The sequence below is a fragment of the Bubalus bubalis genome, chromosome 19, assembly GCF_019923935.1.
Source record: "Bubalus bubalis isolate 160015118507 breed Murrah chromosome 19, NDDB_SH_1, whole genome shotgun sequence".
NCBI lineage: Eukaryota > Metazoa > Chordata > Mammalia > Artiodactyla > Bovidae > Bubalus > Bubalus bubalis.
The window spans coordinates 48823664-48851181 of record NC_059175.1 but is presented as its reverse complement, the minus strand read 5'-3'; the positions used below and the strand labels follow the sequence as shown (position 1 = coordinate 48851181).

The following is a 27518-nucleotide window of genomic DNA, read 5'->3' as shown; positions in this document are numbered from 1 at the left end:
AAAATAAATTATTTTAACTATTCCATATTAAATTATTTTTTCTCTTATACTGTTCTATAAAAATAAAAATGGAAGTATTCCCTAATTATTTACTTCAAAGTGATGCAAGAAATATAACTGGACCAAACAAAGAGAAATATTTATCATTTAGAAATAAGTAGCAGAAAAATGGCAACCCACTCCAGTACTCTTGCCTGGAAAATCCCATGGACGGAGGGGCCTGGTGGGCTGCAGTCCATGGGGTTGCTGGAAGTCGGACACGACTGAGCGACTTCACTTTCACTTTTCACTTTCATGCATTGGAGAGGGAAATGGCAACCCACTCCAGTGTTCTTGCCTGGAGAATCCCAGGGATGGGGGAGCCTGGTGGGCTGCCGTCTATGGGGTTGCAGAGAGTCAGACACGACTGAAGCTACTTAGCAGCAGCAGCAGCAGAAAAATAAAACTTGAAATAATTCAAAATATTTCTTTAAAAATATAACATCATTTTATGATTTTTTAGTGGTAATTTAAGATTAAATAAAGCAAGAATTTATGGCTAATGACTTATCCATTTAATAAAAAACAAAAGATGGTACATATATAAAGCAGTTAATACAATCCTTCAGAGTTTGCTCAAACTAATGTTATTGAGTCAATGATATTAAATATTATTAAAATATATTTTATTTACTAAAAGAGTAAGGCATGCCTGAGAGAAAATGGAAGAAAGAGAAATAGCCAGTCCTCTCTTCTGCCCTTTCCCAAGGTCCTCTGACTGTGAAATGGAAAAATTAGGAGTCTGGTTGCCTCATTCAATAATTGTTGTTGTCCAGTCACTAAGTTGTGTCTGACTCTGCGAACTCATGCACTGCAGCACACCAGACCTCTCTGTCTCTCACTATCTCCTGGAGTTTGCCCAAGTTCATGGCCATTGAATCTGTGATGCTATCCAACCATCTCATCCTCTGCTGCCCTCTTCTCCTTTTGCCTTTAATTGTTCAAGCATAAGAAGGGACTATTCATACATGTAAATTACATCCTTTTTCCAGGGGGAAAGTCTTCTACCCTTTAGACGGAGAATAGACAAGAAAAGAGTGTGGTGCGTGCTAAATCACTTCTGTTGTGTCTGACTCTGTGCAGCCCTTTGTACTGTAGCCTGCCAGGTTCCTCTGCCCTTGGGATTCTTCAGGCAAGAATAATGAAGTGGGTTGCCATTTCTTTCTCCCAGGGAATCTTCCCTACCCAGAGATCAGGGACTGAACCCGTGTCTCTTATGTTTCCTTCATTGACAGGTTGGTTCTTTAGCACTAGCACCATCTGGGAAGCCCCAAGAAAGGAGGAGGGGTGGCACTTAGCTTTATTTCTGTTTCATTGGGGCGTCCCAGGTGACGCGGGTGATAAAGAATCCACTTGCCAATGCAAGAGATGTGGATTTGAACCCTGTTTAGGAAAGATCCCCTGGAGTAGGAAGTGGTAACCCACTCCAGTATTCTTACCTGGAAAATTCCATGAACAGAGGAGCCTGGAGGCTACAGTCCATGAGACCGCAAAGAGTCAGACATGACTGAGCAACTTAGCACACAAAACATACTCTCACTATGTCCACACCCCCAAATGAATGGAATTATGTTCCATATTGATTAAATGCTGCTCTTAAAGAGCACATAATTTAGAGAAGTTCTGGGTGGACTGAACTACTATATAAATAACTAAAGCAAATCCAGAAGTCCCCCAAAGCTCCTACTTCCCTGGAAGGAGGGAAGACAGACTTAACAAATTAATTTCAAGAAAGGTTCAGTAAGGAAAGACTTTATCAAATAACTATTTTGATTTTGCCTGCTAGGATGATGTAACCTAGAATTCCATCAGTGAGTTTAGTTCAAGCAAACATGTTTCTGCCTATGAGACCAAAATGACATCTAACAAGCTGGTTTTATTAAAAGTAACTAATATGGGAGGGGTTTGCACATGCAGCCAATTAGACAAAAATTAATAATCATATTCTTCCTGTCAAGTTTGTCAAAATATACGACTTTTTAAAATTAACATCATCTTTGATTTGATTATTTTCCCTCAATATACCAATTTGTTTTTAAAAGTTCAAAGAATATGAAATTACTGAGCTAGATATAGGTTCAAAAAAAGAAAAAAGGCATAAGGAAAATAAACAAACACAATCCCTTATTTTGTGTATTTTGAATACATTTGGGAATGAATATTTATAATGACTCAAATGCTCTGAAAAGATAGCTCTTGAAAATCAAATAGAATAACCATAGAGGGAGCAATGTATGCAGCAGTTTCAAAGTGGGTAATTCATCTCCTACAGAAAAGGCTTCAACTTATATCATGCTGAGCCTGCCAAGCACAGAACTATTTGGAATGGTATTTTTAGGGTGCACACTGTTTCATGAAGAAGTAGGTCGGAAGTAGCTAAGTCCTTTAAATATTCCAAATTAAACATTTCCATAACATTTTCAACTAAAAAAAAAGAATCCAATTGCAGCAATTTTACCATTTCAGACAATAGACAGGCTATTGAATTCCTGTTAGAATCTTCCGAAGGAAGAATTTATTTCACAATATAATTTGCATAAAAATGTAACAATGACATTGATGTTTATAAAGAGCATCAAACGAAGTCTAAACACAATACAGTTTCGTAATGGCTTCTTTTTCTTTAATAAAACACGTTTGATTTCCAATTATTATTTATAACATGCAGCTCCCTTCTGTGAAAACGGCACTCAAACCAATTAAGAGCATTTCTTTCAACCATACAGGCTGGCGCTTTTCAAACAACAGAATGAGCCCACTGAGGAAAAGATTTGAAGAGTTATAAACAAAGCTGGTATAGGAAGAATGTTCTAAAGGATGAAAACCAAGTCATTAAGGACTTTATGTGTTGCTGTAATGATGAAACACAAGTCTAAGCCTTAGGAGCGAGTTCTTTTGCCCTGCTCCAAAATTGTATTTGCATATGTTGGAATAGTGATGGAATGTTTTGATGATCTCAGGTATTTGTGTTTTCCCCAACTTTCATTTCCTGTCTTGCAAGCAGTTATAAATATTTATCTAATGACACATCAGCATTTCTTTCCCCTTTTGTTTATACATTTGTCTTTGTTTTTGAAAGTTAAAAAGTTATTTCCTCTTACACCTTAAGTTTTGCAGCTACTATTTCATATCTGCCTGCAATGCAGGAGACTCAGGTTCGATTCCTGGGTCAGGAAGATCCCCTGGAGACAGGAATGGCTATTCACTCCAGTATTCTTGCCTGGAGAATTCAATGGATAGATAAGCCTGGAGGGCTGCAGTCCATGGTGTCTCAAAGAGTAGGACACAACTGAGTGACTAATACTCACTAACTAACTTGGCTTTGCTATTTGTTTGTTCTAATTATATTTCTGGGACTTTCAATGAATGATTTTATCTCTGCTCATTCTTCTTTTTTTTTTTTTTTTTTTTTTGAAATTTTATTTTATTTTTAAACTTTACATAACTGTATTAGATTTGCCAAATATCAAAATGAATCCGCCACAGGTTTACTCATTCTTCTAAAGATTAGGAAAAGAAAAATATTTGAAGTGCCCGTTAAAAATCTTCCTATGCTTTTAAATCCTATGGGTGCTTACCTGTCCTGGTCTGGCATTTTCACAGACAAAAGTGTCATAGAACACAGCAAATTGTGGGGCATTGTCATTAACATCCAAAATTCTCACAAAAACAGCCACTCGAGTCATCTCTTTGGGATTGTCTGAAAAAGGAGAGGAAAAGTTTGTTTAGGAAGATACATTTGTACACCAGATTTATTTTATATAAGCATCTTGTAGATATTAAGTGCTCATGTTCAAATAAGCATCTACTTAATTCTATTATTGTAATGAACAAATGCAATAAAGAAAATTACTAGAGAGCCTAATTAAGTAGTCATGAATTCAGCTATTATTGGGCTCAAGAGTACTATTAATATTTTGAAAAATCTTTTTAAAAGCACGATCCAGTGTAATTGATTTCATGTAATATTTGTGTCTTCACTCTCCAAATGTACAATATAAGAACAAATATTTATTAAATCTTTATTATAGATCATTAGATTTCTTAATTTATACCTTTTTTTTTTTGGATAAAGAGTAGTATTAGATAAATCAGTAATTCGCCTGAGGTCATCTTCTATGTGGTAGTTGTTAATTACAACCTACCCTTCTGACTACATTTATCACTAAAATATATTTCAACAACTACAGTCAACTATCCTTTTGGAAATTTTACTATATACCTACTATCAAATTGAATGGAAATTTATAACAAAACACAAGATTTTAAATGTTTCATTAATAAAATTGTTAATTGTACCATTTCATCAATATAAGCTCAAATTTGTATAACAATATTAGTTCAATAGTTACATGTAGTATAATAATCCTTATTTTTTTTGCCAAAATCAAGATCATCAAAGTTTTCACATAAAAACATGCATTTTTTGTAAATTTTAAAATGTAATTTTAAAACATGTCTGTTTAGCTTATCCTTGGGTAACAAACTCATATTAATCATAACTGTATTTTCCCCTCTAAGGATTTTTCCAGGAACTTGCACTGATATCCTGAGTGTTTGGGCATCTTAAATTAAGATTATAGTCATCAGCCTTCATGATCTCAAAATCTGTCTCTGGATATAGTCCAAGTTCTTTGTGAACTCTGGCAAAATCAAACTCAAGATCAATATAAAATAAGAAAGGAGTAATTAGCTAAAAAATAAAGCAAAGCAAAAAAAAAGTAGATGAGCTGGGGGATAGTAACCATCTTATTAAATGGCCTCTATCTACATGGGTTATGAATAATGATTTTCCCTTTGTGAAATTTATTTGAATTTCTAATTTTATCTAAATAGTTTTCAGATACAAGGGTTAAAACAATCTTCTCAGGTACAAACACGGAGTACCTCACGACACAAAATAATTTATTTCTCCTTCCTTTTCTTCATATAATTATAATGTAACTAAAATAATGAAATCAGCAGTTTCAAAAAGTAACATCTCAAACTAATTGTTTGGCAGGGAGGCAGACAGTATTCTAAATCCATTTGAAATGGATTTACCTTTCTTTCCTCTTTTCAAGAGAAGATTTAAAACACTTCCCTTCTTTAACACTATTGTTCAGTCCTCCTTCAACCTTCTTAACCCCAAAATATTCAGCTCTCAGGTTCTAATTTCATATTTGCCCATCTACTGCTACATGTTTTCACTTCTTAGTATGTCAGGTGGTTATTAGAGTTTAGACTCTGGAGTCAGGCTTGATTCCCAGGTTCACCATTCATTCAGTGTTTAACTTTGTCCAGTTTACACTCTTTCTCTAATGCCTCAGTTTACTCAACATGAATCAAAATAGAACTTCTGATCTTATGAAGTTATTTGAATAACTAGGTGAGTGAATACAAGAAAATTTCTTATCAAAGTATCAGTTCGTTGGTAAACACTCAACACTAATACACGTTGTTATCAGGGGCTTCCTTGACAGCTCAGTTGGTAAAGAATCTGCCTGCTATGCAAGACACCCCGGGTTGATTCCGGGGTTGGGAAGATCCCCTAGAGAAGGGAACAGCTACAGATTCCAGTATTCTGGCCTGGAGAATTCCATGGATTGTATAGTCCATGGGGTTGCAAAGAGTTGGACACGACTGAGTGACTTTCACTCTCAATACACATTGACTAATGTTATTAAGATTGTCTTCATTATCACTGTCATATGCTCTTAATTTCCTTACATTGTTTAAAAGCTTAATCTATCTTTCTCCATACAAAGCATCTACACAATAAAAATACTTCAACTAGTTTTCTTACAGTTCCTGTGGGTCTCAGGAGGAGTACTTTTGGGGGAAAATGGAGAGAAGAGAAAAAAGAGAAAAATGCTATTTTTTCCACTATTTTTCTACCTCTCTTATTCCTAAACCATTTGCTAATACCCAGAGGCATAGTGATTCACCTATAAATGAATCCTCAACTACCCAGAGTTACTTGTTGCTATGGGGAAGAGTGGGGAGGTATGATTCATATTTTCTAGAATGTGCTCTTTAACCTACTTTTTATAGTTAGTGGACATAAGCAAAATGTTTTCTTTCAATACAAAGTCTTGACATAAAAATAACTCTTTTGTTGGTAGCAATTCACTTTCTAACTGTGCCACAGAAGCCAAGAAAGACAGAAAAGTTTCACATCTAAAAAAACTGCACTGTCAGTCCCTTCCCTAACACAATACAGATTCTCCAGCCTCTTTACACATAACTCAAGGCTCTTCAAATCAAAAGCTAAATCCACAGGGATAAACATGCTTTGTAAAGCATCAGGCCTGGAGTCATCTATTCAAAAAAAAAAAAAAAAAAAAAACAGTGCTTACACTAATCTTTTTACTGGCAGATGTGGCAGCTTATGTATAAATAAAAATATAAAGCCTTCCCAGGAAGCATCATACTGAATAGGAGCTGGCTTATTTTTACCACCTGAGCCTCTCGGCCGTCCGGCAAACTCTAGTGTAGCGAGAACTTGTGAGCAATCTAGGATCTTAAAATCTATGTCCTAAGGTAAAACCATGCCACATAGTCACAGGCTTTTCTATACCTCCAGGAAGAAGAAAATATAAATCGCCATCTAGAAATCCCAGGCTTTAGAAAGAAGTACCTTTTGTACCTCCTTAGGGCAAGAGTTTCCACTAATAAGGAAGCAGGTATGGAAAATGGAGCCCTTAGTCAGAAACTTTGCTCTGCTGTTCTCAGAATGTATTGCAATGCTTATAGTTTAATTCTCAGATATGGTTATAGGAACTCATTGATTTCTACAACCCTGTGTTTTACAATCCCTGATGGTGACCTTAGTTTTAGATTTTATATTCTCCACATGGCATTTAATTTTTTTCCCCAAGAAGAATAAATTACTCCATAGTATAATGCACTAAATGACTGCCTAGAATAGAACTTGCCATATGATATGATACACTGCTAAGGAATGTAGAATTAAACTGTTAGAGGCAGGATCTGGAAAAACATTGATAAGATGTACATTTTTAGGTCATTCTGCACTGTTCTGGATGAATGGCACACTTACCAGTGTTCAAAATCTAGCAAAAACCATGTCCTATATGCTGTTTTCCCTCTCACCCTCATTCCATTTAATAATCGGAACAGTGTGATGGGCCCCTCACTGTGTGTGGTTTGGCAGGTAGGCATTTCCAGCAGTTACTACATAGACTGGTTTTATTTAAGGGCAGAAAGTAGGTTTAGTTCTTAAAACGAAGAACATAATTGACTTAGCTTTTTACAGAATTGTAATTATTTCAACTAGCTTTAGAAGTTAAATTTCTCAAAGTATCTGAAACGGAAAATGCAATTCCTAGCTCATTAGGCTTGAATAAGGGGCTTGACTAGAGCAGAGAGCACAAACAATCGTGATTTTGGAATAATGAGACTGGATCCTGTCAGGCATATTTAACATTGTGATATGGATACAGATACAGAAATAAAATCTTTCCTTAAGAAAACCTCAAAAATTCTTCAGTTCACTCTGAGAGGTACAGCCATTTATATTTCATTATGGAAAAACTGGATCGTTTGGATGGTAGAATTCATCTATATTTCAGAGCCAGATGTAAGAAAAAAATTAAGTCTAGTACTTTCTCTTGCGGCATTAAGTTCATTGCTGAAAATCAGCCTAGCCCAGATCCATCCTTCTGGAGCTTGATATTTCAAATCCAGTGCCCTGCCTTCCAAATCTTGGGATGATTACTTCAAATAACTTGACCTTGATATGTATTTGTGGATTCAGCTTACTTTTTCAGATCTGAAATGTATGGTCTTTTTTTTTAAACCCCATGATTTAGTCCCTCATTAATGCTTCTATGTAAGACAGAGTTGCTGTATTCCATGCACATATCATAATACAGGAATCAGAAACCATGAACACGTTTGCATGTGTGGACAGGGCTTGCTTCAGGGGCAAGTGCAATGGAGCAGGGCCTCACATTCAGAAGGCCCCACTTTTATTTAATGCTCTGCTGTTGCCATCTTAAATTTCTTCATCATATTTTAACATGAGGCCTGAGATTTTCATTTTACAGTGAGCTCTAAAGATTAAGTATCCCAGTCCTGTATATGGGTAAGAACATTTGCAATTGGAGACAAATAAGACTTTGAATGGGCCTCCTAGGTGGTGCTAGAGTTAAGAACCTGTCTGCCAGTGCAAGGAACACAAGAGATGCACGGGCTCTGTTCCTGTGCTGTCAGGATCCCCTGGAGAAGAGCATAGCAACCCACTCCAGTATTCTTGCCTGGAGCGTCCCATGGACAGAGGAGCCTGGTGGGCAACAGTCCATAAGGTCACAGAGAGCTGGACACAGCTGCAGTGACTTAGCATGCACGCATGACTTTGAATGCTGGCTCTGTCTGATACTAGTTGGGTGAACTTTTATAAATTAAGTATAGAATTAAGTATTAGATCTAAAAACAGAATGACTAGTTGCAAATCCCAGTTTTATTACTTCTGGCATTGTGACTTTGGATAAGTTACTAAAATCCCTGGAGTCTTACTTCATACTTTGTTAAATAAGGTCAATACAAATATTAGGAAGAAAAAACTGATTTAAATTTCTTAGAATACCTGTTTAGAGTGCTTAATGTTAGCTATTATTATGGATACCTTTGTTTCTTCACCTGTTAAAAAGAAGTAATCATATCTATCTCTGTGTTTAATGTTAAAAAATGGACTTCCAGCATTTCAGCATAAATTTTAATTCATTGTGTCCATGTGATGAATTTAATGCATTTCCCTTTCTCCCAAAGAGAATATCTTTAGTTTCTAATTCTAGATCATTTTTATTAGTTAATACTAAATGTAGATCTGTGGATGCCCACAGTTATTTCTCAGTATATATAGAAACTATTAAAAAAAATTATAGGTGTTAAGGAGCCTTTCAAACCTTAGATTAAAATTACAATTCATTTGTGCAATGAGATGGAATTATTCTTAATATAAAATAAAACCTAAAATTATGCTAAATATGATACACATAAAATTCATCTTACTGATTTCAGCAGCTATAACAGTAAGATTGTGCCACTGAGATAGTTCACGGTCAAGTGGCTTTGATGTATAAAGGGATCCATTTCCAGAATGTATGTTAAAGATCCTGTCAAGGTCAGTGTGGCGATCCAAGGAAAATCTGAACATAGAAGGCAGAGAAAAATACATGGCAGTATTATTGATGGCTTGCAAGAGAAAATGGTGAAATGCAGAGACACACATATAGTGATATTTAATAATTTTAGGAAAGTGCAAAGTACTGATCCAGAATGCAGACTGTGTCATGGATTTATCATACACACATACATACATACACACACAGACACACATACATACACTTACACACATTGACCCTCTACAATCTCCCCAAAACCTCTTCCTAAGGCTGAATTGACTTTTACTGTGCATTTAAATGTTGGTGTTCTCAATGTTTTATGTTATTAAGTCATTATGTATTGCATATTTAACTGGCCCTGATGTATTTTTTCCACAAAGCTTAGAATGACAAGTTTTACCCTACCAATTGAATTTACCTAATGATTGTTAATCCTATTAGAGAATTATTACATGGGTCAAATACAAAAGATCATTCCCAGAAGCAAAGTTTTGGAGTAAGAATATTGGAGATGTTAGTTTCCTCAGAGTAGTAGGTCATCAATTTATGACAGTGTTCCAAAGTTTCAAAGTTTCAATATAACACCTGGTTTGCCTCAGTTTCTTACCTACATGTGTCACTATAAAATGTATACATTTTAACCAGAAATATTTTGAGTAAAAATATTTGGGATAGGAGATTCTAGATATTTTATCAAATAAAATCTTAGTGTATGTATTTAAAAGACAACTATTCTGCAAATTGATTAAAGGCATAGTGTTGAGTGTTATTCCAAAGCCTAACAACAGGTTTATCCATTAGGATGATGTAGTTGGTATAAATCCCATTATTTTGGAGATTGTCAATCAAGGTTTAAAAGAGTAACTCTCATTGGTGGTTCCTGCCACTTCACACTCCTCGTGGTTTATGAATATCTTGAAATTCTGGAGGTAGCAAGCATAATCCCCCAAGTTATCTTTAATGTTCCCTATTAAAACATTTTAAAAATAAAGCAAGATAGACATGACAAAACTAGGAGTAATATGTTATGGCACATATTTTCCTAAGCCACAATGGTCATTTATTTAATGAAAATGTATGAAATAGTATTTTAAATTACATTTTACAAGAAATAATACAAAATCATTTTGAAAGTGCCATAAACTCTTTTTATTCTTTTCCTGTTCCAAACGTGTATAATGTTTCCAAAAAGCAGTTGAAATATATGATCTTTATGCTGGATTTTGAATAAATTGCATTAGAAAAATAATTTAACATACCAATACAGTTAATGTGATTTTATGTTTGAAGATGGCTTATTTTAGATTTTTATTTTAAGTCTGTTCTAAGTGGAATAGTCTAGTAATTTACAAGTTTCCTTAATAAACCCCATCCGTTTCTAACAACATAACATGAATTTAGTTTTCTATTCAAACTACATGTTTTAGCCATTCACAAATAAAGAAAAATATTGTATCTAAAATAATTCATAAATTACATTTCAAGTTGACAAAATTTTTACACTACTGAAAAGTCCAACATAAATTTTACCTCCTCCTTGGAGTATTCCGTTATTACCTGAAGTAGAAGCTATCTGTCCCCTTCCATCCTAAAGCACCTTGCCATTTACCATATTGTATTAGGAGTTCATCTCACATCTCAAACAGGAAGTCAAACATGAAAACAGCAAGCATCATACTTAGTGTCTAGTACATACTCAATGAATATTACTTCTCACACTGAATCTACTTTCTTAACAAACTGAGAATTTCTTGAGAAACATATTAGTAACTGATATGGTCACCCACAAATATTTGTTGAATACAAGAAATAATGACTCCTTTGGCATTTTGGCAAGTAATAAATATCCTTATTTCTATAGAATTATGGCAGGAAATTGAAGCTTGTAAATCAAATCATATTCTTTGCCAAAGCCATTTTATATGTGTTTTGTATTTTTTTTTTTTTGGTAGTTCAGTTTAGAAAACAATGATAAATTTAAATGATTATGTGAAATTATCTGGAAGATACAGAGAAATCCTAGTTCTTTTCCACAGTTGACGTAATTATTGCTGACTCTTGCACAACATAGGTTTGAATTCTATGGGTCCATTTTTACTATAAATATAAATTAGAGTATGCATTTATTAAAATAAATAAATCTGAGGTTGACTCTTCAGATGCAGAGCCATAGATGCAGAGGGCCAGCTATGAAGTTATACTCAGATTTTTGACTTCACGGGGGCAGGGGATATCTACACCCCTAATTCCCAAGTTGATCAAGGGTCAACTGTATATTTTTAAATTCTCTATTGATAAATTCTATGTATTATCTAACATTTTCACTTTAGAAATCAGTTCCAGAAGACATATTTTAGGTAAATCCTTTTGATTATTGCATTAGCATCAATGATATATGATATGGACAGTGTATAATATGACCAGTATTATCCTATTGTGTGTGTGTGTGTGTGTGTGTGTGTGTGTGCGCGCGCGCGCACATTCAGTAGTGTCCGACTCTTTATGACCCCATAAACTGTAGCCCTTTGGCTCATCTGTCCATGAAATTTTCCAGGCAAGAATACTGGAGTGGGTTTCCGTTTCCTACTCCAGGGGATCTTCCCAACCCAGGGATCAAACCCGGGTCTCTTATGCCTCCTGTATTGGCAGGCAGGTTCTTTACCACTAGTGCCACCTTGGAAGCCCCATGCTGCTGCTGCTGCTGCTGCTGCTGCTGTTGCTAAGTTGCTTCAGTCGTGTCTGACTCTGTGTGATCCCATAGACAGCAGCCCACCAGGCTCTGCCGACCCTGGGATTCTCCAGACAAGAACACTGGAGTGGGTTGCCATTTCCTTCTCCAAGGCATGAAAGTGAAAAGTGAAAGTGAAGTTGCTCAGTCATGTCCGACTCTTAGGGACCCCCTGGACTGCAGCCTACCAGGCTCCTCTCCCCATGGGATTTTCCAGGCAAGAGTACTAGAGAGGGTTATCCATCTCTAAATGCATTGGTTTAGTAAAATTACTTTATTTCTTTGATTATATATACATATATATGTATATATAAATCTCCATGGTATATCAAGATTAACATCCAAAAAATTCAAAAGATTCATGTTCATTTTCTGCCTTGTTAGTATAAATTCAAATATATAACAAAGAACATGGCTAGACTCTGTCATTAACAAGCAATGAAGTCATTAATTCTGTTGCTTAGTAGATATAAATGGATTTTTTTCTCCTGGTCCATAGATTTGCATCCTGATGAAAAATTTAATTAAAAAAGAATCCACAGACATATTTTAACATATAATAACCATTAGTCTATAAGATGGGGCTTCCCAGATGGTGCTAGTGGCAAAAATCTCACCTCTTAATTCAGGAGATGTAACAGATGTGGGTTTGATCCCTGGGTTCGGAAGATACCTGGGAAAAGGAAATAGCAACCCATTCCAGTATTCTTGCTTGGAGAATCCCTTGGACAGAGGAACCTGGCAGGCTACAGTCCATGCAGTCAGAATCTATTTCATTAAGTGGAAATAGATCTTTATATCATCACTTTATAATGTCACTAGATGTAAACTGAACTTTTATTTTTTATTTATTTATTTATTTATTTTTTTTTTTTTTTAGGCAATGGCACCCCACTCCAGTACTCTTGCCTGGAAAATCCCATGGATGGAGGAGCCTGGTAGGCTGTAGTCCATGGGGTCGCTAAGAGTCAGACACGACTGAGCAACTTCCTTTTCACTTTTCACTTTCATGCATTGGAGAAGGAAATGGCAACCCACTCCAGTGTTCTTGCCTGGAGAATCCCAGGGGCGGGGGAGCCTGGTGGGCTTCTGTCTATGGGGTCGCACAGAGTCGGACACGACTGAAGCGACTTAGCAGCAACAGCAACAAACTGAACTTTTAAAAAATATTATTTTTTATTTTAAAAAGGCTCTTTGAAAACTAGAAGCACAGAACACAGGCTGTTAAAGTCAGTTAGGAGCTATGTCAAGGGAAAGCTTGTTATGTATTTAATAGGGAAAAAATAAAAGTGTATATTCAATAAATGTTTACCAAATAAATGACAAAAAATCTTGAAAAAAATCTAAGGAATGCAGCAATTTTAGTGAAGACAAATGTATGGGAGAAAAGACATTTATGAGAAAGTCATGCTGGCAGGTGGGAGCTATACTTGAGTACCATATGCAAGTTTTGGCTGCCAATATGTAACCTGTCATGCTGTATGTGACTATAAGAAAATGTTTAGGTAAAATTATATAAATTATATATATATTATATATATATATATATATATATATATATATATATATGAATGACTGCACTTAAGATATGACAAGACTTGGAGAATTTAAACTTTGAGCTAGAGTCACATGGCACATAAAATCAGATATTCCCAGAATTCTGTTACTGCATAGTTAGGAGTCAGAGAGGTATGTACTTGGAAACTGTACAACCATTTGAACTTCTTGACTGGCCCACATTATAAAAAGAGTAAGCAAAACCAGTCTTCTCAGGATTAAGGAAGCAAATGAAATCTAAAACAACTGATGAACTAACAGCTTAAAGTGAGTAGTCATTTTGATGCTGAATATTGTATATATAGGTACTTGGTACATTTTTAAAAATGAGAGAACAAATGTCAACGAAAACTTTGTCCTTCTCATTTGTATGTATTTATCACATCTTATATGTTTTTAGGGGCCATAAGAAAACAAAGCAAAAGAAAAATTTGAAATGACTCTGATCTTTCTAGAATGTTCTAAATTGTCTGATATAACCAAAAGAACAACGAAAAACTTTCCCCTTTCCCAGTAGGAATAAAGAAGAGTTTCTAAAATCATAGTGCCTTATGACATTGTTATGATTATATTCGTTTTAATTATTAAAACTTCTCTCAACCTCACATTTTATTTAAGAACCTGAAAATAAATAAATCGATTTGGTTACACTGCAAATTTGTAACACTGCAAATTTACAAATAAATCGATTTGGTTACACTGCAAATGCACAGCTGAAAAACATCTCCTTTACCTGAATCAGGCATCAGTCACAACAATAAATACCTTAAAGAGATAGGAAGATGATGCAAGCCAGTTTTCAGTAACTGGCATGATTAAAACTGAAGCAAACTGTGAACCTTATGCCTACCCTGCCCCAGAACATAAACAATTTATTTTAAATACGTGTACTCAGCAAATGTATGCACAATTTCAATGCATTTAGTGCTTTAAATAAAATTTCATCATCTCTCCATTTACTTCAATTCCCTTTCTTTTCATTGTAAGCATAAGCATACTTACCTAACAGGGCTAGAAGTAGAATCTGGGTCTCTTGCCATTACAGTACCAATGATTGTACCCACTTCAATATCTTCATGAACCTCAAACAGATAGGAGGATCTGCTGAAAACAGGGGGTTCATCCACATCTTCAATCGAGATTTTCACAATTGTTGTATCTTTAAAAGGTCCTAGGTAATAAAAACGTGGATCCACATGGGTATTTTCTGCTTCAACCTTCAGAGTATAAAGCCTTCGGCTCTCATAGTCAAGTGGCTGTATTAAGAATAAATAAGTAAATAAATCATCAAATTAGATAGAAGGCAATTGAATCATATGTCCTTTCCAAGTTACAGTATGACTGTTAAAGCCTAATTGAGTTCTGTCAAGTTGTTCGTTAACTGTAAATAATTAAAGTAATAAAAATATAAAATGAAACTACTTTTATATATTGGGTGGAATTCAGTTTTATTTTCATGTACTTGAAATGTAGCACATCAGAACATAGGAAAATGAGAATCTAAATCTTAGAAAAACTGAAATGGAGATTAATATCTATCTTATATGCTGGCAACCCATTATAAAACATGGGTTGGTGGATTGTGTGTGTGTTTGTGTGTATATGTGTGTGTGCTGAGTTGCTGGCTACAGCTAAATTTTTCAAAGCAAAAAATTCAGTAATCTTTTAAAGTATTTGCTGTGATATTTCCATTCTGTTTAACAGGCCCACGGTAGTACCTAAATTTGATGAAAGTTTGAAGACTAATACAAAACCTTTCAGCAGTTATGTGAAACACTGAAAATAACAACCTTAGGTAAAGAGAAAAATTCTGATAGTAATTGGTAATTAGGTTACATTACGAAACAAAAAGAAACTTAAGTATCAAGTTGGCCCCTCCTTTGCTGGTCATTGTCTTTGCCTACCTTGAACTTCGTAATAGAACCTGAGGAGAGTTTTGTGATTAACTAGTGGTTACTTTATGCAAATAGTATGCAGGACATTTTATTAGGACCTAAATTCTACTGGGCCTTACTTTTTCTTATAATGATGGTACTGATGCTGCAATAAAAAACTAGTTACCTTTAAATTGTATCACTGAGCATATGTGAGCAGAAAAGCTTAATTTATGTAGCAGAAGGGAAAATGTGAACAATGAAATTATCTTCCAATCCATGCTGTCTCTTTTCATTAGCAACTCTAATTATTGCTTCATACATCTGGATAGATGGCATGTTACTTTTTATGCCTCCAACTGTGATGATATATTGCTATTATTAGCTATTAGCTATTTTTAAGGAAACAATGTTAATAAGGGGCTTTAATTAATGTGACTCAGAAATACAATCACACATATATTACCTTGCCTTTTAAATTTTGTAAAATCTCAGGTTTCATGTTTTAATTAACAAAAGCACTGGGTCAGAACGTCCAAGGTGATCTTTGGCTTTATGTCCCTCATACTTATGCATTTACACTGGAACATGATAGGGATATTTCTTAATGGACAATGCTTGAGTGGATAACACATAGCAAAATATCTACTTTCTAAACAGATGATTATTTCCACGGCTGTTCTGCACCTTTTTCACAGTGATGATGCCCTCCTGTGTGTCCTTCTCAGTTATAATGTCAAACATATCAGTCCCATCACCATCAATAATTCGGTATTCTACTTCAGCATTTTTCCCAGTGTCAGCATCAGTCGCTTTTACGCTTCCAATGGCTGTGCCAACTGGGGAGGATTCAAGAACTCGAAGATGGATGGTGTCTGTACAGATTACAGAAAAGAAGAGAGAGAGTGAGATTTCCTCGATAGAATATTTAAAGGTAAAATGTGTATGAGAAAATATTATAAATCTTAAACTTTACATTAGATGTTTACTAATAAGTTGAATACATACAATATGTATAATATATAGTTTGGGGACAGAAAAAGTAGAAATATAGGGTGCTTGATCTGTGCTTACTAGTGAAACAACCTATACCAAGAATTCTGGTTTTAAAAAGAGTATGTTGTCTTCTTTTGCATTTGCATAAGTAACTAGAGATTAGCTTTGAGTACAAATATGTACCTGTATGTGTTTATACAATCACCGCAAATCACAGAATATACCACAAATATTTCTATATTGCAGTGAGTGAACATATTTTTAAATTGTTTTTCCTTTCTTGTTTTCAGTTATTTACTACTCAGTTTATTGCAGCTGCAGAGCAGAACATTACAAAATTCCATGCGATCAGCCGTAGTGGGGAGGAACCCCACTTCTGTTTGTGATGGGAGACACAAAGGATAGTCTGTGGGGAATACAAAGATGTGCTTCACAGTGTCAGTGTGAAAACACTAAATTCTGACAAACTCCCTTCCATTCAGAGCAAAACAAGAATTTATCTAAGCCCCTGACTCTAGTCGTGCTTCCAGCATGAACCAGCTCTCCTGCTAAATGAGATTTATGTTTTAGCACCTGATCATAAACTACATGCTTCTGATAGATTAATTGACCCAAAGCACACTTCTGATTAGAGCAGATTCTTGCTCATAAACCTTAAGTAATTCTCCTTCATATACATAATACAGTCCAGACCTCTTAGCTAGTCATACTCTGGCCTGACTATATCTTTCCTAATGTGTCTTTCCTTCTGTAACTTTCAGGAAAGCTTTGTACCAAACTGGACTTTTCAAAGTCTTTCTTGACAAAAATTAATTTCCTACTCTCTATATTTTCACATACTATTTCCCTCACATAAACTTCTTCCCCCATTGTCCTCAAATAATTATAACACAATTTACCAAATCTGAGAAAATGGCTCTCTTATGTGTTGAGTGTTTGAGGGGCTAAAGGCCCTTAAAATTCATATGTTGAACTCCTAAACCCTATTCAGGATCTCAGAATATGACTTTACTAGAATATAACATCTTTACAGAGGTAATTAAGGTTAAATGAGAAGGTTAGGTTGAGCCCTAATCTAACATGACAAGTGTTTAGACACCATCAGGCACAAGAGGAAAGCCCATGTGAAGCCTGGAAGAAGATGGCCATCTACAAGTCAGTGAGAAACTTCAGGAGAAACCACCTTGATCTTGGACTCCCAACTTTAAGAACTGTGAGAAGAGAAATGCCATACAGTCTGTGGTACCTTGCAGGGCAGCCCTAACAAACTAATACAGAGGCCAACAACTTCTCAGTTTGAAAAGTCCTTTCCTAGGAGACACCATTAGGACTCAGTTTCTACCACACCCTAGTTGGTCATTTAATGTGTATTTTTCAATTCTTTTTCTACATTTTTTTCTCTCCATTAATTTCTGGTTACACAACATTGACAGCAACTCTCAATTTAGTCCTTGGTTACTGTCTTGTTGGCTCTCTTTGCCTTTGCTATTTCTACTCCTAGAAACACCTATTCTTGGATAATAAGATGGTTCATCCTCTTTCTTCTTCAGGTGACTACTCAACTATGACCCCTCGGAAGCTTAATATTTTACTGGAAATGACCTTTTTGAGAAGGCATCACTCTTCCTATCACTTACCACTGCTAGGTATTATGTGATTTACTTGTTTATTTGTATGTACCATGAGGATATTAAACAAGACAGGGACGACTTTGCATTTTCTCACCACCATATTTCCATTGTATTTCTTTGAACGTAATAGCCACTGTGTACTTTTTCTTATATTGGATATCTGAGAAACTACCTAACTCATCTGTCAGGTCCTATAATTGGCCAAATCCAATTAAATCTTTTATACTCTGAGTGCACACTGCAGCCATATCACCCCTTTGAAAACAATAACTTGATCAATAGTTATTCAGAGCTTTGAAATTATTTGACAACTCACTTTGTACTTAAAACATAGATAGGCTGGCCCTCCATAGATTCTTATTTCCTGTCATTTTCACCCTTAATTAATAGTCTCCATACACTGGTCTTCTTTAGGTTTTTCAAATATGTTTTTCCTCTTCAATTTAATGCAGTTTTCTTCCTTATGAAAGATTTTCTACACAACTCTTTGCCTGGCAACCTCTGTCTCTTCCTTTGGATACACGTATGTATATGGCTGAGTCCCTTTGATGTCCACCTGAAGCTAGCACAACATTGTTAATCGGCTGACTTCAATATAAAATAAAAAAGCTTAAAAAAATCTAGGTGACTTCAAACAATAAAAATTTATTGTCTTACAGTTTTGAAAGCTAGAATTCTGAAACCAAGGTATCTGGCAGGGCCATTCTCTTCTCCACAGCTCTAGAGAAGATCCCTCTTTGGTTTTTCTAGCTTCTAGTGCTTGCCAGCAATCATTGGCATTCCTTGATTTGTCAATGCATCATTCCAACAACGTGGCCATCTTTTCCCTGTAATTTCACATTGTCTTCCCTCTGTGCATGTCCCTCTGTGTATTCTAATTGCCCCCTTTTTAAGGATACCAGTCATATTGGAAAAGGGCCCCAAACTTACATACCTCCTTTTAACTTGATCACCTCTATAAAGACCCTATTTTCACATAAGGACTTAAAGCTATATTTTTATGGAACATATTTCAACCCATAATAGGATACTCTGATGTGAAGTTAAATGTTATCAGTAATAAAATCCACCAATGTTCTGAGAAGAATAGCTGCAGAAATGCCATATGGAATTATTGTTTGTAAAGTTAAAAAAAAAAAAAAGAAGAAGAGAACCCAAATGTCAAACAGCCTGAAAATAGGTAAATAAACTGTTACATTATCACACATCCTAACATAATATAAAATTGAAAAATATGAGCTATAGTTACATCAAAAATATGGATGAATCTTAGTTGCATTATATTAAGTGGAAAAAGGCAAATTTCAGAAAATTATACACAGTGGGACATTATTTTTATAAAACGTTAACAAGACCTCAACACTATTCTGTTTGGAAAACCATAAATACTACATATGTGTTTTTATGTGTGTGAATAATCTCTCTCAAACACACACACACACAATTTGAGTATCTTGCATGTGAATGCAAGCTATTTTTAAAGTCCTTGTAATGCTTTAAAGTAGTGATACTTATGTTCTCTTATAGTTACTGCATGCTATATGAAAACATAAAACAAACAAGCAAACCCATATACACCATAAATAATTGTCAAATACAGCTTTGTTTAAAAGTGTTATTAGTCTTTACTGGCACTTGATGGAAATAAATATCTTCCATTTAAAATTCAGGGCTTCCCTGGTGGCTCAGTGGTTTTAGAATCCACCTGCAATACAGAAGATGTGGGTTCGATCCCACATACATAATAACACAGAAAGAATCACAAGCAGAGTCAGCAGGAAAAAAAAAACAACAGTGAAAAGCAACAATAACATAAAATTCAAAAGCAAAATCAAGACAAGTAAAACACTTTAGCTGGATCATATCAACAAAACAAATAACGTAGAGTCATCAGGTGGAGCATATTTTTAAAATATACTCATTATGTTTTAAGGAATGAAAGTTATAAGATTTTTACTAGAGAATGAAAAGTGGCTTCCTATACTGATATGAAGCTAGACACAATATCTAGTAGTAGTCAAGGTTGAAGCAGTTAAAAAATAATGGATGGGTTAAACAGAAAATTAAAATCACAAAGGACAGATCTGGTGAGCTAGAGGACAGTGGAAGGAAGTCCACATGATTAAAAATTAATATATAATTGTGAGGTTGGGAAAAATAAAAGACATGGATCAAAATGTCAGTGGACCTTTCAAGGTAACCTCTGATCCTAGAAAGATACTGAGCAATGTCATCAAAATTTGATGATAAAGTTATTTTGAACCTTGAATATTCACTATAGCCACAGTATTAATCAAGTATGATAGCCCAATAAAGATAGTTTTAGACTCAGCAAATTTCTTTCCCTTTGGCCCTTTTAAAATAACCTGATGTAGAATATATTCCAGGAAAACAAGAAGTTAAATCAAGAAACAGGAATACAGAAGATCTAGAGAGCTATGTATCTGAATTAAGAAAATGAAAAAGAACTGTCTGGGATAGCAGACTTTCCTGAACTCCAGAGATGAGCCAGCCCATGCTGAAGGGGGAATACTGATGGACCTAGGTTTATAACTCTGAATGTTGCTAGAATTAAGCTAAGTGCTATCAGGTTTTTTCACTAATAACTTTTGAATAGCACCTCTAAAGTGCAAATCTGTAACATCTCTGAAAATACAACTTTACTAAACAGGATCTTTGTCAATAGTGGAAATAATTCCATGGAAAATAAAATATCTGGCTTATTTTCTCCTAAGACTTTTAAGAGCTGGTGTATGCTTTGGTTTACAGTTTTGAACTAAATATTCAACTTTTACATGTTGAATGTAAAACATGTTTTACATGTTTAATACTTTGTATTACATTTAATAATTATGTTTACATGCATAATACTTTGAAAAGTGCATTTTAAAAATTATAAAGAATTTTTTTAAGACATGGTTAAAAATTTATTAGATATATTTACTGCTTCAGTGAAAATGCTATTGGGATAGAAAGGCAGAGAGGAAGGGTGAAAATGGTGGATATAAAAGAAATTTCATAACAATTAAACTTGGTGAGATAACCAATAGAGAAATTTTGAAATGTGTTATATTAAGGGGAGAATAGATTGAGACGCCACTGAGCTCCATTTTCGAGAATGATGAAAAGAAGTCAAAAGGAAATCTACAAAAATTTTTAAAATAACAAGAAAATATTACTTAATTACAGTTAACCTAGGTGAACTAAAAAGAGTAACAATTTATCGTTTTCTGTGATGATTAGAGCTATGGGGAGGAAGAACAGAATGGGTGGCTTATTTTCTATTTTAAAATTTTATCTATGAGTTTAATACTTTGGAGCAAGTTATTATTATTATGATTATTATAATTGGCAACACCATGTGGCCTGTGGGATTTTAGTTCCCTGCCCAGGGACTGACCCACAACCTTGGCAGTGAAAATGTAATCCTAACCAGTGGACTGCCAGAAAATTCCCTGAAGCAATTTTTTTTTTTTCCAAAAAATTAAATAGAAAATTGTCCTGATGAACTTGGAGATTATCAGGTTATGGTAGAAAGTTTCTGCATCATGGATCTTTTAGCAGGGAGATAGAAAAAAAGAAAAAAAAAGTGTTTTTGTTTGTTTGTTTGTTTCATTAATTTTACCATCTCATAGATTTCACTGGGAGTATTGTTTCTGGGAATTTGTTCTCCCACTTTTTATTTTTAGTTTGGACTTTTTTTGAGATTGCTGTAGTTTTAGGCACCGGCTTAGAGTCTGAAAATCTGTCTGCTTTGAACTTGTCATTAGTATAGTTCTGGTCAAGGATCCAAAACCTTTTATTTCTTTGTTTTATTCTTTCATAGGTGCAGAGACTGTTCCCATCAGGTTATTTCATTTTCATGAGAGTAAGCATTATCCATGTTAATTTTCAGTGCTTTCTGAGGTTTGGTAGGGAAGTGATCATTCTCCATTGATTCATATTATGTTGTTGTTCAGTTGCTTAGTAGAGTCCTACTCTTTGTGACCCCATAGACTGCAGCACGTCGGGCTTCCCTGTCATTTCCTAGCCCCTGAAGTTTGCTCAAACTCATGTCCATTGAGTCGATGATGTCATCCAACCATCTCGTCCTCTGTTGCCTTCTTCTCCTCCTGCCCTCAGTCTCTCCCAACATCAGGGACTCTTTGCAACCCTATGGACTGTATAGCCTGCCAGGCTCCTCTATACATGCACAAAAATATATTTATTTTTTTTGAAACACTAATCAAATTGTTTTCAAGGAGTTCTATTCTTTCCAGAAAAGCAAAGACTAAGATTGAGCTCATTCATTAAAAGACCATAGATTTAGTTCCTCTGTTAAATAATTCAGATAGTCATACAATAAAAAACATATATGTTGTATCCACATATAGAACATATACATTCATAATTGTTATGATTATATGGCTACTTCAGTAATTCATTTATTCAATAAATCTTTATTCAGTGCTCACGATGCATAGTTAGATAACACTTTCTCTGGAATTGTGTTTATGCTAAGAAACCTATTCAAGGATGAGATTTATTGCATCTACTTCAAAGTTTAAAAAGTGCATTTCTATATTTTAAAGGTATGAGAGAGCTATTCATTCATACTCTTAAATTTATTTCCATAACTCATCTGTTGAACACAGGTATGCTAGTTTGTCAAGCAAACTGAAATTGCTTTAATGAAGAGCTTGCAAAGGTGTCTACCATGTAAGGGGAGCAGCAGGAGAGGATCCAGAAAGGAGACAGACTGTACTGCACTCACTGTCAAAGGCAAAGTAGCACCTGCCATCCATCTTACATTTCATGTTTCCTTTAAGGCATCTATTTGCATGCTTCTTATTTTTTACCTTACAGTTGATGAAGCTTTAATTATGTGGTACGCTTTCCTATCAATTCCAATTTATGGTTGTTTCCAATTCATTCCCAGGTGTCAGATTGAATCATTTGCTCCTCTTTTAATGTTTAGGGCAGATAAATATTTCTTCCCGGTGAGTATGTTCTTAGTTTGGTTATTGACTTAAGCACAAAGGCATGAATGCAAGGAGGAGAAAGGCAATTACCATTTCCAAATTGCCTGTGCAAATTTGCATTTAGAAATAAAACCTAAATGGTGATATTGCAAAGAATACTTCTTAGGGACTGGCCAAAAGATAAGGCTACTTAAATAAGTGTATTCTGAGGCTATTATTGACACCCTCACACAACATCTAAATTTTCGTTTATTAATGATTTTAAAGAATTTTGATGCACTTTTTTTTTTAATTTTGATTCAGGACTAAATATTCCAGGTCACTTGTCCTACTAAAATTTAATCAGTAGGACCTCTGCACTTGAGTATGAAAAACACTGCAGATTTGTTTACTAGAATTAGAAATAACTGACAGCTCATATAAGAGACTTAGGAGGAAAGGCAGAAGATGGGCACAGTTATAGCTGTGACAGGGTGACCTCCTCAGGGGCAACAAATTAGATGCCAGAAAATGAATGGGAGAGCAAAGAGGGCAGACACAGGTTTTGAATCGTGGCAACAAATAGCTGCCGTTTGTTGATTAAAAAAAAAAAAAAGTTTCAAAGAGATATAATTTGACTCTTTCCTTTGTTTCCTGCCCTTATTTCTATTCACATTTACATTAAGAACCTCTCTACTTTTCCAGAGTTGTGAGAATAAAGCACCACACATGTGAATCAACAAAATAATTTAACATTAGTTTAATTTTTTTATTTGCTTTGCATATAATCTTGTTGTAACATCTCTACGCCGCATAATAATCTCAAACAATACTTGCTCTAAGAAAAATGACACAATTATGCACGTTTATAAACCATTCTGTTGTATAATGTTTAAAAGATGTTTTCTAATGAGCTTAACAGGAAGAAATTAAAAACAAGATAAAGCTCCTGAGAGGAAACTGCAGAGTAGTTAAGGAAATTATGCAATGCTAAATGGGCATTTAGGAAAAGCAGAGGAGAGCTCAAAGTCACACCAGAGACTGACAAGGGACTGAGGCTTTGGAACTGAAGACACTCAGCAGAGGAAAGGCAGAAACCTAAATCTGTGAACACTGGAGACATGATCACGAACTTAGCTTAAGGCATTTAAGTTAAATTAGAGCAAAACAAGATGCTGCAAAGTGTCTTAGTTTCCTGTTCATGTCATTGAAGAAAGCAATGGGACAAAGCTTTTAGAGACGCTGTCATTGATCCCCAGAGTCTAGGGAATCCATCTTGATTCATTTCTTTGAAATTGTCTCCAAGTTAATTGGCATCAATAGATACATACAACTGCAATGTGTAGGAACATAAAAAGTATATAGAATCGGGAAGGTTAAGATAACCTTAAATGAGTCATTCATAAACATATTGCATTGTACTAGGTATTCAGTCGCTTTGCAATGTGTCTCCCCTGAAATTATAGGCTTACTAAAAACTTTTAACAGCATTTGAGCCTAAACTAATTTGTACAGCTAGCTTTATTTCTATAGATCTTTATCTATACCTACCCAGGGGTATTTTCCAAGTGTGTTCTAGAGGACACCATAACACAGAGGGGCTTTGAATCCCATTTAACAAAATGCTAAATCATTTAGTCTAAGGTAACTTTCTACAGGATTCACTGGAGAGTTCCAGGTGGATTTTTGTATAATTTCCACACACTATGTTTTTCTAGAAAATTATATATTTCAACATATTTGGAAACTGTATATTTCCTCAGTTGTGTGAGTACCTGCTGTGTGCATGCTAAGACACTTCAGTCACGTTCAATCCTGTTTGTCTATGTACTGTAGCCAGGCTTCTCTGGCCATAGGATTCTCCAGGCAAGAACACTGGAGTGGGTTGCATGCCCTCCTCCAGGGGATCTTCCTGACCCAGGAATCTAACCTGCATTTCTTGCATCTCCTGCATTGGTAGGTGAGTTCTTTACCACTTGCGCCACCTCGGAAGCCCATTTCCTCAGTTATGTCACACTAAATGTTGAACTTAGCTGAGATGTCTATTCTCACGTATGTTTCACATGTGTATATAGTTCATGATCTACTAGATATTTAAAAACCCACAGTATATATTATTCACTACGTATTAGGTATTTAAAACCCACCATCTTTTTGCAGGCATCTTAATTTAAAATGTTCGAATCAGATTGAATCCCTGCCTCTCTCTTCACACAAGCTCTTCTGGTAGAAAATGAGACTGTATCTTTTGCTCTCTTTCTCCCTCAAACCTTTTGTCGACCTAATTACTAAATCCTATGGCTCACCCACTTAACTGTATCTCAAATCCCTCCTCTCCTCTGATTCAGTTCAGACACTCATCAACCCTTGCTCTTCCGATCCAAGCAATGTGCTCTGTTGCTGCCAGAATAATTAGACAAAATGAAGAACTGTATGTAGTTGGTGCTTTCTTAAAAAATGCTCCCTTAGATACTACAGGTAGCATTTTATTTTTGTATCAACCCTCTTCATGATGCTTACTTTGCTATATTTCCACTCTCATTTTGCACAGCCTCTGCTACAAATCCTGGGATCTGGCCATACCAAATCACACGCATTTTTCCAAATGTCACCTTTGTTCATTCTGTCCTCCCTAACAGAAATGCTCTCCCTCTCAATGCCTGTCTTCTTTCCTGGAAAATACTTAAATATTTTTCTCTTTTCTGGTCTCCTTACATCTGAAGAGTTGATCATTTTATTATTTGGGTGTTAAATATATTTATAGCATAAATGTTTTGTATCATTCTCCACTTATATTTCTGTAAATAAGCTTACACGCATATGTACCTATATGTGCATGTATATTATATTTATGTAACTTATGTATAACTTACATCTACAGACAAAAGCAAACAAAAGAGTGAGGGAGACAATGTGTGTGAGAGAATCTACAATGCAGTAAAATAAAACTGCATGTATATGTGTGTGAGAAAAAGTGTTATGACTTTATAATCTTTCAAAATGCAAATGATTTATTAATGTTTTGTTTATTTCTCACTATAATATTATTAGTTATTATTTTTTATCATACTTCCTTCCATGTAGTAGTAAGTGTTTAATAAATCAAAGAATGCTTTAATAGCATGACTTCTTTGTAATTCTTCCAAATTATAGGTACTAGGAGCATAGGGAAATCCTACAAATATATGTGGATATTTTTGTGATCACAGTAAAAATCAGAGCCATTATCTAACCTATATAAATAGTAGAACAGTGCTTTTGACTGTAATAATATCCATTTTTTATACATTAAAAAGGGGGGGAAAGAGACATTTTTAATTCCATTCCCTCCTTTCTCAGGCTAAAGCATCTTCCTTGGGACACACCTGACTATTGCTCTACTTGAAATGTGTTTGATAATTTTAAAATATGCAGATCAGCCTGGGGTCTACATTACCTTAGAATCCCCAGTAGAGGAGAAGCTGACTCTATTTACAAAGTGAAAATCCGCACTTATTAAATCACACCTCCCTGGTACCAGGCAGGGATTACGGTAGTCTCACAACTCATTGAAAGTACATGATTAAAATCTCTGTGTGTATCATATAGACATTTCCTTGAAAGACCTTGTCTCATGCAAACTTGTTTATTTACCCACCAAGCAGTAGAAGGATCCAATAAAGCATTCACTTGTGTTTGGTCCTTAGATATTGCAAAAACACCTCAGATATCAGATGATACCAACCTCATGGCAGAAAGCAAAGAGGAACTAAAGAGCCTCTTGATTAAGATGAAAGTTAAAAACCTGGCTTAAAACTCAACATTCAAAATACTAAGATCATGGCATCCAGTCTCATCACTTTATGACAAATAGATGGGAAAAATGGAAATAGCGGGAGATTTCATTTTCTTGGGCTCCAAAATAACTATAGATGGTGATTACAGCCATGAAATTAAAAGACGCTTGCTCCTTGGAAAAAAAGCTATCACCAACCTACACAGTGTATTAAAAAGCAGAGGTATCACTTTGCCAAAAAAGATCCATATAATCAAAGCTATGATTTTTCCAGTAGTCATGTAGAGATGTTAGAGTTGAATCACAAAGTAGGTTGAGCACCAAAAAAATTGACGGTTTCAACCTATGGTGCAGGAGAAGACTCTCAAGTGTCCCTTGTATAGTAAGGAAATCAAACCAATCAATCCTAAAGGAAATCAGTCCTGAATATTCACTGGAATGCTGAAGCTGAAGGTCCAACACTTTGGCCACCTGATGGGAAGAGTCAACTCACTGGAAAAGACCATGATACTGGGAAAGACTGAGAACAGGAGGAGAAGGGGGCAACCGAGGATAAGATGGTTGGATGGCATCATCGACTCAATGGACATGAGTTTGAGCAAACTCTGAGAGATAGGGAAGGACAGGGAAGCCTGCTGTGCTGCAGTCCATGGAGTCGTGAAGATTCAGACATGAGTTAGCAAATGAACAACTGACAAAGGTTTGATTTACCTGGGTTTGTATCAAAATGCATGGACATTTTATGAATTCATTATGTCCCATCTGAAGTTGTTCCCATTTACAGGCAACTAGTGAACCACTGAATTAACTAAAGGAAAGATTCATCAGGGAAGACAAAGAGAATCTTTGT

The 27518-nt window shown here is 35.2% G+C and overlaps 1 protein-coding gene across 1 annotated transcript in view; it reads right to left on the bottom strand.

The window, feature by feature from the left end:
• The window catches only part of LOC102399288 (cadherin-10), a 194269-nt gene that overhangs the window by 12981 nt on the left and 153770 nt on the right, over positions 1-27518 (bottom strand). The window contains exons 6-9 of the mRNA XM_045163648.1: positions 16014-16201; positions 14455-14708; positions 9055-9191; positions 3618-3739 (exon numbers count right to left, since the gene is read on the bottom strand). Of these exons, the coding sequence (XP_045019583.1) occupies positions 3618-3739; positions 9055-9191; positions 14455-14708; positions 16014-16201 (701 nt within the window). The remainder of the gene's footprint in view (positions 1-3617; positions 3740-9054; positions 9192-14454; positions 14709-16013; positions 16202-27518) is intronic.